This window comes from Podarcis erhardii (assembly GCF_964252035.2).
Source record: "Podarcis erhardii genome assembly, chromosome: 7".
In the NCBI taxonomy this organism is placed as follows: domain Eukaryota; kingdom Metazoa; phylum Chordata; class Lepidosauria; order Squamata; family Lacertidae; genus Podarcis; species Podarcis erhardii.
In genome coordinates, this window is record NC_138511.1 from 21,659,993 (window position 1) to 21,669,724 (window position 9,732).

Genomic DNA, 9,732 nt, shown 5'->3' on the forward strand with positions numbered 1-9,732 from the left:
AGCAGGTAGAGCATCTGCCTTCCAGGCACAAGGTTCCAGGTTCAATTCCTAGAATTGCCAGACAAGGTGGGGAGAAACTCCTGTCCGAAACCCTGGACAGCTGCTGCCAGTCAGTGCAGACAACACTGAACTACACTGACCAATCATCTGATTCAGTACAAGGCAGCTTCCTACTTACTGAACTGTCAGTGGGCAGAGCCTCACACTCCACTAGCCTTTTGCTCAGTTGAAAACCTAGGCAACAATTAAAAAATTAATTGCCAGGCACAAGTTCTTTATACAAAAGCACACAAATGACTTCTGCAGACTGGGTTATAATCCATGCACCTTAAAACACAACAAAGAGAATCTCTGTATCGCCTCAACAAATCACAAATCCAACTGGGTTGATTATGAGGGTTTGGAAAGAACTAATTTTGGATCACAGATTGAGACAGAATTTTTTTTTAGTATAAATATTCCTCTTTTAATACTAGCACAACTCCACAAGCCAGCAGCAGCCCCCTGCTTCAAGTACATCTCACAATGCGTGAAAATATCCCTTCGGGTTCCTTTCCACCTCCCCGGGCGGCAAGAAGGCCTTCTTGTCCTCTCCTCTTGGCTAAAGAGGCTAAGGACTTGAACGTCTTTGGCTCGTAGATCGCCAGGTCGGCCAGCGTTTTCCGGTTCAGTTCCACTTGACACTGAAATATGGAAAAAAAGAAGAGGAGGAAAACTTAAGAGGCAACTCAACCTTTCTGGAAGTGGATAAAGTAGGGCAGGAAGCTGTTGATACGGGTTTATACCACAGTTCCTCCAAGGAGCTCAAGTTGACAATACATGTGTCAAGGATCTGTTTGCAGGGGAGGGGGGAGAGACAGGAACCTACAGAGAGCCTCCTCCTCTGTTGAGCAGCTGCACTTTGTCAGGGTCTGGGGAGGGGAAGTTTGCAGGAGACACGGAAGACGAGAAAAAGGGGAGCCAAAAATTTGCTACCAGGAAAGGGAATGTGCAGCTTCCGTCGCATAATAATAATAATAATAATAATAATAATAATAATAATAATAATAATTTATTATTTATACCCCGCCCATCTGGCTGAGTTTCCCCAGACACTCTGGGCGGCTCCCAATCAAGTGTTAAAAACAGTACAGTGTTAAATATTAAAAACTTCCCTGAACAGGGCTGCCTTCAGATGTCTTTTAAAGATAGGATAGCTGCTTATTTCCTTCACATCTGAATGGAGGGTGTTCCACAGGGTGGGCGCCACTACTGAGAAGGCCCTCTGTCTGGTTCCCTGTAACCTTACTTCTCGCAATGAGGGAACCGCCAGAAGGCCCTCGGCGCTGGATCTCAGTGTCTGGGCTGAACGATGGGGGTGGAGATGCTCCTTCAGGTATACAGGACCGAGGCTGTTTAGGGCTTTAAAGGTCAGCACCAACACTTTGAATTGTGCTCGGAAACGGGCCGAAATATTGGGAAATAATAGAAAAAGATGGAGATAACTGGAGGTTGCAGAGTATGGAGAAAATAAAAGATAAAGTGCGAGATTGGTTACATTATGCTCAGATTAAAGAAGTCTTTAAGTTGGACAAAAAGATAGGATTTCAGGTGGAAAAATCAAAGTTAGAAACAGAACTGTTAGAACCCAGCTCTAAGATACTTTCAAGAATGTATAACTTGCTGCTAAAATGGAATACACAGGATGAAACGGTCAAATCAGCTATGATAAAATGGGCACAGGACATAGGGTACAACATCATGTTTGCTGACTGGGAAAAGTTATGGACCACCGGTATGAAATTTACGGCATGTAATACTTTGAAAGAAAACATTATGAAAATGATATACAGGTGGTACATGACCCCAGTCAAGCTTGCAAAGATATATCATTTGCCTGATAATAAATGTTGGAAGTGTAAAGAGGCTGAAGGAACATTCTTTCACCTCTGGTGGACGTGCCCTAGAGTGAAGGCTTTCTGGGAAATGATATATAACGAGCTGAAAAAGGTATTTAAGTATACCTTTCTTAAGAAACCAGAGGCCTTCCTCCTCGGCATTGTCGGCCAGAGTGTGCAAAAGAAGGACCGAACCTTTTTTATGTATGCTACAACAGCAGCAAGGATACTTATTGCTAAAGGCTGGAAAACTCAAGACTTGCCCACACTGGAAGAATGGCAGATGCAACTGATGGACTATATGGAACTAGATGAGATGACTGGCAGAATCCGAGACCAGGGAGAAGAATTGGAGGAGGAGAACTGGAAGAAGTTTAAAGACTATCTGCAAAAGCATTGTAAACTGTATGAATGTTAAGAAAAATGTAAGATCTGTAACATCAAGGCTCTAACAAACTAATAACCTTTATATGTAATTGAAAAATAAGATAAATTGTGGATAAATGGTATCCTATAATTAACCTTTGACAAAAGAAATCTAAAAGATTAAATTTGAGATTTGAATATTGGGAAATTTTAATTAGATAAACTAAATTAAGTTAATAATTTGCTGGTAAAACTTATGAGTCTAGAGAGTAGGAACAAGAGGCGTGAGGAAGTCCAAGGATGTTTATGAAATGATGATATCTGAAATTGATATGTTTTTATATGTATTTATTGTCAAATAAAATTTAATAAAAATATATATATATATAAAATGAATTGTGCTCGGAAACGTACTGGGAGCCAATGCAGATCTCTCAGAACCGTAAAATCTTCCACAAAAGGAAAAAAGGCAGAGAGAGGTTTTCCCCTGTTTTCTATGCTGGAGGGGAAATAGGAAGAAGGCACTTCCGGATTCTGCTAGCGATTGAGGCAGACATGGTTTTGAAACTTCTGCACTGTACATAAGTTTTGCACTCAATAAAACCTGAAAAAACAGGCTGGAGTCCTGGCTGTTATCTTCGCAAGAATCCACACTCCTTTCTGACAACATGGTTCTTTCCCTCTTACCCTCAACAACACCCCAGGGAGGTAGACTGTGAACGGTGACTGGCTCAAGGTTGCTCAGATAGCAGTATGGCCATGTGGAGGTTTGAACCCTGCTCTCCTGGGTCCTAGGCCAACACTCCAGCCATTATCCAGCACTCAGCCTAGCAGGAACCCGGTGTGAGCAGCAGAAAGAGACTGAGGCAATGGTACAACATCTACTTTGTAGGCACAAGGTCCTGGGTTCAATCCCAGGCATCTCCAGGTAAGGAAGCAAGAGGCTCCTAGTCTGAAACCCTGGAGAGGTGCTGCCAGTCTGTGTAGACATTACTGACTTAGATGGGCCTATGATCTGACTCAATATAAGGCAGCTTCCTGTTTCCCAAAGTGTGGAAAACTAAAAAGCAGATTTTATTTTTTACAAAAAGGTTGCGGGGAAAGAGGAGAGGGAAACACACAGAACTTGCAGCTAGCAAATTAAACGCAGCCTGTTACGGCCCAATAGATGCCTAGCAACTCATGCATTTAGGCACATCACCATTTTCATTTTTGCAGCTCTGGCTTGCTGTTTATCAAGCCCAGGGGTCAGCAAACTTTTTCAGCAAGGGGCCGGTTCACTGTCCCTCAGGCCTTTGTGGGGGGCCGGACTATATTTTGGAGGAAAAAATGAACGAATTCCTATGCCCCACAAATATCCCAGAGATGAATTTTAACTAAAAGCACACATTCTACTCATGTAAAAACACGCTGATTCCTGGAAAGTTTGCGGGCCGGATTTAGAAGGCGATTGGGCCAAATCCAGCCCTTTGCTCAACTGTCATTCGTGTCTGGTGGGCTCATCAAGGGAGGTGGTGGTGGTCCAAAAGGGCTATTCCAGAAGCAGGCCGTATGCTAAGGAAGGGGTGAGGGAAAGCCACTTACCTGGGAGAGACCGCCACGGAAAACGTGGTACTTCAGACCATGCTCAAGTGATGCTGCTTCGATCCTGGTTTGCCAAAGCTGAAAGCAGAAACGGGAGCGTTCAGAGATACGTTTACTAAGGCAGCCATCTTTCTCTGAGCTGATCTAATGCGGATGTGGGGGGACTTTTTCCAGCCTGATGAGCTGCATACCCTTCTGGAAAACCATCCAGGGACCACATGCCAGTGGTGGGAGGGGCCAGAGCCAAAAGGGGGTGGGGCATCAAATGTAATTTTTACCTCCATGTGGCAGGCTACATATACCCCTCCATCCATCCAATCAAACAAGAAACATTATCAGGGTTTAAGGACACATCCCAGTTGGCCAAAGCACTGAAGAAGGGTAAAAAGTAGGACCAGTGAGGGGCGTGGCCTGGGGAAAGGGGGTGTGGCTTGGGAAGCATTCCGAGGGCCAGATAGAGGTACAGAGGGCCACATTTGGCACCCAGGGCTGTCCAGTCTTTTAAAAACACCTTTAATTAAGTAAAAAAGAAATCTGTTCCATCAAAGTATACATTTTGCATTTCTTTCAATAAATGCAATTATTATTCACTCAATTTCTACACCGCCCTATACCCAGAGGTCTCAGGGCAGGTCACAGAAAAGATCAACATAATAACCACAATACATAATCAAAATAAAAACAACAACCCAATAACACCCCCCCAAAAAAGGAGCCACATTTTAAAAGGATGTCAATCAGATCAACCAAAGGTCTGGTTAAAAAGGAACGTCTTTGCCTGGCGCCTAAAAGTGTATAATGAAGGCGCCAGGCAAACTTCCCTGGGGAGAGCATTCCACTGCAGAGAAGGCCTGTTTTTGTGTTGCCCCCCTCCACACCTCTCAAGGAGGCTGCTACTGATTTGGACTGGTAGGTGAGAAGGCCAGGAGGCCGACAGCAGGTGGCGCAAGAACCAAGGGCAGGCACAGACAGAGATGAGAATATGGGGAGCCAACTCTTTCTGGTTTCATCTCCAGCCGCCCTGCTGAAATCTACAAAGGGAACACTGAGACGGAGGTGGATGAGACACAGGCCCATCTAGCCCAGCGGTTGCCATTAATTTTATTCTGAATTGATTTTAGAATGTATTTTAATTAATTGTTTGTGATTTTATGTAAACTGTGCTACTTTTATTGTTGTTAGCCGCTCTGAGCCCAGCTTTGGCGGGGGAGGGTGGGGTATAAATAAATTATTATTATTATTATTATTATTATTATTATTATTATCCATCGTTCTGCCCGGACACTGAGGTCCAGCGCCAAGGGCCTTCTGGTGGTTCCCTCGCTGCGAGAAGCCAAGTTACAGGGAACCAGGCAGAGGGCCTTGTCGGTAGTGGCACCCGCCCTGTGGAACGCCCTCCCACCAGATGTCAAAGAGAAAAATAACTACCAAACTTTTAGGAGACATCTAAAGGCAGCCCTGTTTAGGGAAGCTTTTAATGCTTAATAGGTTATTGTATTTTAGTGTTTTGTTGGAAGCCGCCCAGAGTGGCTGGGGAAACGCAGGCAGATGGGTGGGGTATAAATAATAAATTATTATTATTATTATTATTATTATCCTGTAGGTGGGTCGTGAGTAAGGAGGCAGGTAAGCAGAGGCGGCCGGAAGGCAAACTGAGACTGGTGGGGCAGCGCCACAAGCCGCTCTAATGGACCAGCCTCCAAGGAAGGACTGTGCTATAGTTTCTCACCCACAGAGAGAGAGTGAACACAGCAAGCAAACCACCCCTTAATCGGGCCTGCGCAAATTTCGCAGTGTTACGGGAACGCGCAAACCTCACAAACGGAGCGGCGTTTCAAGCCGCCATCTTTACCATTCTCATGTCTTTCTTTTTCCGCTGTCTGGCCTTCGTGGCGTACATGAAAGCCCTCTGGACGGCACGGACGGCCAAGCTGTAGCAACGGTTCTTCCGCCCACGGAAATGCTGGAAAGGCAACACACACAACACACTAAAAACAAAATACCCAAATGGTCTTCCGTTAAGGGAAGAAGATTATCTCCTCTCACCTTGCACTTCCTCGTCGCAGAACCCTGAATATTCTGCAGTTCCCAGAGCTACAATTCCCAGCTTAACAAATTATATCCCCAGGATTCTTTGGGAGAAATAAGGAGCTCTGGGTGTCATGGCCGTTGCAGGACGCCAAATGTTTTGACGTATCCTAATAGGAGAGGCGATTCTGGTTGCCCTTTTAGGATTCGCCTGCAGAATATTGTGGAGGGGGGCATTTTTCAACTTCCTTTTGGGGAAAGATAACCAAAGGGTTATAGCCAATGCTAGTCGTACTCAGAGTAGACCCACTGATAGGTTTTAGTACAGTGGTACCTCGGGTTACAAACGCTTCAGGTTACAGACTAACCCATAAATAGTACCTCGTGTTAAGAACTTTGCTTCAGGATGAGAACAGAAATCGTGTTCCGGCGGTGCAGCGGCAGCAGGAGGCCCCATTAGCTAAAGTGGTGCTTCAGGTTAAGAACAGCTTCAGGTTAAGTACGGACCTCCAGAACGAATTAAGTACTTAACCCGAGGTACCACTGTATTTACATTGTGCTTCTACGTTGCTCTAGGTGACTTTTTTTTGAGCAAGTTGACTAATAAATATAAAGCATAATAATATTAACTACAGTGGGTCTTCTGTGAGTAAGGACTAGAATTGGATACCGCCCGCCCATGTGTTACTATTATTTTAAAGAAAAAACAAGGTCAAATTCAAGGTCAACGCAAACTGGATTAAAATAGATTACCTCCACCCAAAAGCCACCTTGGAAAAGGAAGTTTTAGCGTGTGTTGCTAATCTCCTACATCCTTTTTTTTGAGCATCTCAGATCTTTTCAATAGAGAAGGGACTGGTGGAAGAAATATTGAGGACTCAAGAAGAATGACAACACTATGCAATGAGTGAAATAAATAGGCAAAAACACTGAAGAATTAAAAAAAAAAAATACTGTACAATGTCCTATATTATCTGGTGCTTCTTGCAAAGTGAACTAAGCAGATAAAAGAGAGGACTGCCTCCAATGCTAATAATAATAATAATAATAATAATAATAATAATAATAATAATTATTTCAGCCCCTAAAACAGTCCTGCGAGGACGGCTCAGCTGAGAGACAGTCACCAGCCCAAGGTCACCCCCCAGGGATCTTCCGACACTCCCGTTAATTTCGACGGGTCTACTCGGAGCAGGGCTTACTCGGAACACAGACCAGGAAGCAGGCCTTACCCATCGCACAAGCTAGTAAATGAATGGATTCACGTGGGCAGCGAGGAAACAGGCTGCAAAGGGGCAAAGGAGCTGGGGAGGGCAATAGGGTGGGCGTTATGGGGAGGGGGGAGCAGGGCACCGATCCCCAGTTCTTACCCGTGCATGCTTCAGCACCTCCTGCTTCCGCCAAAAGCGATCGGTCAAACGGGCCCGGACCCAAAGGCTGGCCGTTAGGAAAACCATCCCAGCCCGTTTTCCCCCACCGTCTCCTCCTCCTCGGATTTGCAAAGGAGGAGAAGCAAGGGCGGAAGCCACGCGGTGCAAACTACAAGGCTTCCCTTCCGGGCTTGCAAACAGCGGCGATTTGCAACGCTGTGCAAAGGGAGAGTCGAAGAGGCTGAAGGCAAGCGCGCGCCCCCTGCCTTCCGCTTCTCTCTTTTTTTAAAGAAATATTTATTAAGGTTTTTCAGAACAAATCCAAATCAAAACAATACATCAAAATTAACAATCAAAAACAACACAACAGAACAAAACAACAGAAACAAAAAATAAAAGATTATTGCTTACTTACTAATTTTTTAACCCTCTTTCCTGACTTCCTCACATCTCCTTTTTCTGCGTTCCCCTTTACACAGATCAATTTTAGCAATTTCTTACCCTCTTTCCAATCTTATTCAATATTGTACATTTCAACCTATTATGCATTTATTTTCCTTCTTTTTTTAGAAAAACGAAAAGAAAATTTTATCACATGTTCTTTGTAATTTAACTTAGTCCTTTATATCATTTGTTTAAACACAACATAATAGTGCTCTGGTCTTACCCCTTCTTTTCCACATCATTTTTGCATATTTCTCTTTACCAAACCCCTAGTGCCCTATTATTTTTATATCTCACATCATTTTAACATTCAAACATTTTACAATGTTTTTGAAGATATTCTTTAAATTTCTTCCAGTCCTCTTCCACCAATTCTTCTCCCCGGTCTCGGATTCTCTGCCTTCCGCTTCTCTTTGGGACTCCCTATTATGGGATGAGGGGTATCGCGCGGGTCTCCATCGAAATCAGAAGAACAAAAAACAAGGCGCACCCTACCTTTGGAGCACCAAAGAGCGCCCCCCAAATATAGGAACGGTAGTTTTGTTAACGGTGCTGGGAACTGTAGCTCGCTGAAGCTGCTGTTCTCTGCGGGTTTTGTTGTCAGGGAAAGGAACGTGTTCTAAATGTATTGTGTTTTAGGCTGCCAAGAGTCTTGTAATACTATGCTTTCTCCCACCTCAGTCCTGGGAACTGTAGTTTACCCCTCCCAGAGCTACGGTTCCCAGCACCCTACAATTTCTAGGATTCTTCGGGTGGGGGAAGTACTGTGTGCTAAATGTATGGTACAGTGGTGCCTTGGGTTACATATGCTTCAGGTTACAGATTCCGCTAACCCAGAAATATTACCTCGGGTTAAGAACTTTGCTTCAGGATGAGAACAGAAATCGTGCTCCGGCGGCAGCAGGAGGCCCCATTAGCTAAAGTGGTGCTTCAGGTTAAGAACAGTTTCAGGTTAAGAACGGACCTCCAGACTAAATTAAGTACTTAACCCGAGGCACCACTGTCTCTGTGTGTGTATAGTGCCCATCCTGAATTTACCAACATTCAGCTTCTTTGTATATTCACAAATTCTAGTGTTATGAGAGAGGGGGAAAATATTCCCTCTGTCCACTTTCACCATGCAAGGCATCTAGTCTAGCATCTCTTTCTCATAGTGGTCAACTGGATGGTCCTCTGAGAAGACCAAAAGTGGGGCCTGAGTGCTCCTGTGCTCTCCCCACTTGCGATTCCCAGACTCCGCTAACCCAGAAATATTACCTCGGGTTAAGAACTTTGCTTCAGGATGAGAACAGAAATCGTGCTCCGGTGGCAGCAGGAGGCCCCATTAGCTAAAGTGGTGCTTCAGGTTAAGAACAGTTTCAGGTTAAGAACAGACCTCCGGAAAGAATTAAGTACTTAACCCGAGGCACCACTGTATTTAGGGAGTCAAGCGTCTCGTAATGCTATGCGTTGCCCTACCTCAGTCCTGGGAACTGTAGTTTACCCCCCAGAGCTATAGTTCCCAGCACCCATAGAAACTACAGTTCCCAAGATGTGCTTTAAATACATGAAATGAAGTTGTTGAGGCATCTTAAAGACTAAGGACTGCTTCCAGGTCATTGAGGCAAAGATTGTATGCAGCTCCAGTCCCACTCGGAAAACAGTAGACCCATTGAAATAAAAATAATAATATCTAAAAAGAAAACTAATAAAATTATTATCTGTACCCATTTAAATCAATGGTCCTGACATTAATTTCAATTAATGTCTACTCTGGGCAGGATTAATTTGGGGCATAGCCCTAGCCCCACTTACCTGGGAGCAAGTCTCACAAGGCTTACTTCTGAGTAGACATAGGAATGCACCGCAAGGGTTGCAAGCCAGCGTTTGTCAGAGCAGCTCCACTGAAAGGACTGTCTGGCGTAATGTAGTCCGAAGTGTGTCTTGTTGGGGATTTTGCCACTTACACACCCATTTTTCCTCAGATTATGGTAGCCATCATGGCTAGTAGCCACTCATCTTCTTACCTTCCATGAAAAGCTTATGTTTTTAGAAGCGGAAGGACATAGGCACCTGTGGCAGTC

The 9,732-nt window shown here is 44.4% G+C and overlaps 1 protein-coding gene across 1 annotated transcript; it reads right to left on the bottom strand.

Moving 5' to 3' along the window:
- Nucleotides 1-439: 439 nt before the first annotated feature.
- Nucleotides 440-7,381, bottom strand: MRPL20 (mitochondrial ribosomal protein L20). Its single transcript, XM_081871432.1, has 4 exons — nucleotides 7,226-7,381; nucleotides 5,680-5,790; nucleotides 3,828-3,905; nucleotides 440-683 (listed from the first exon to the last, which is right to left on the bottom strand). The coding sequence occupies exons 1-4, from the start codon at nucleotides 7,310-7,312 to the stop codon at nucleotides 510-512; spliced, it is 450 nt and encodes a 149-aa protein (XP_081727558.1). The 5' UTR covers nucleotides 7,313-7,381; the 3' UTR covers nucleotides 440-509.
- Nucleotides 7,382-9,732: the final 2,351 nt, after the last annotated feature.

Bases quoted from the DNA above. Each gene is read 5' to 3' on its own strand.
- MRPL20 (XM_081871432.1), bottom strand. From the start codon at position 7,312: ATGGTTTTCCTAACGGCCAGCCTTTGGGTCCGGGCCCGTTTGACCGAT. The intron at 5,791-7,225 runs GTAAGAACTGGG...TTGCCTTTCCAG, and splicing joins AGGTGCTGAAGCATGCACGG to CATTTCCGTGGGCGGAAGAA. The intron at 3,906-5,679 runs GTAAAGATGGCG...TTCTGCTTTCAG, and splicing joins AAAAGAAAGACATGAGAATG to CTTTGGCAAACCAGGATCGA.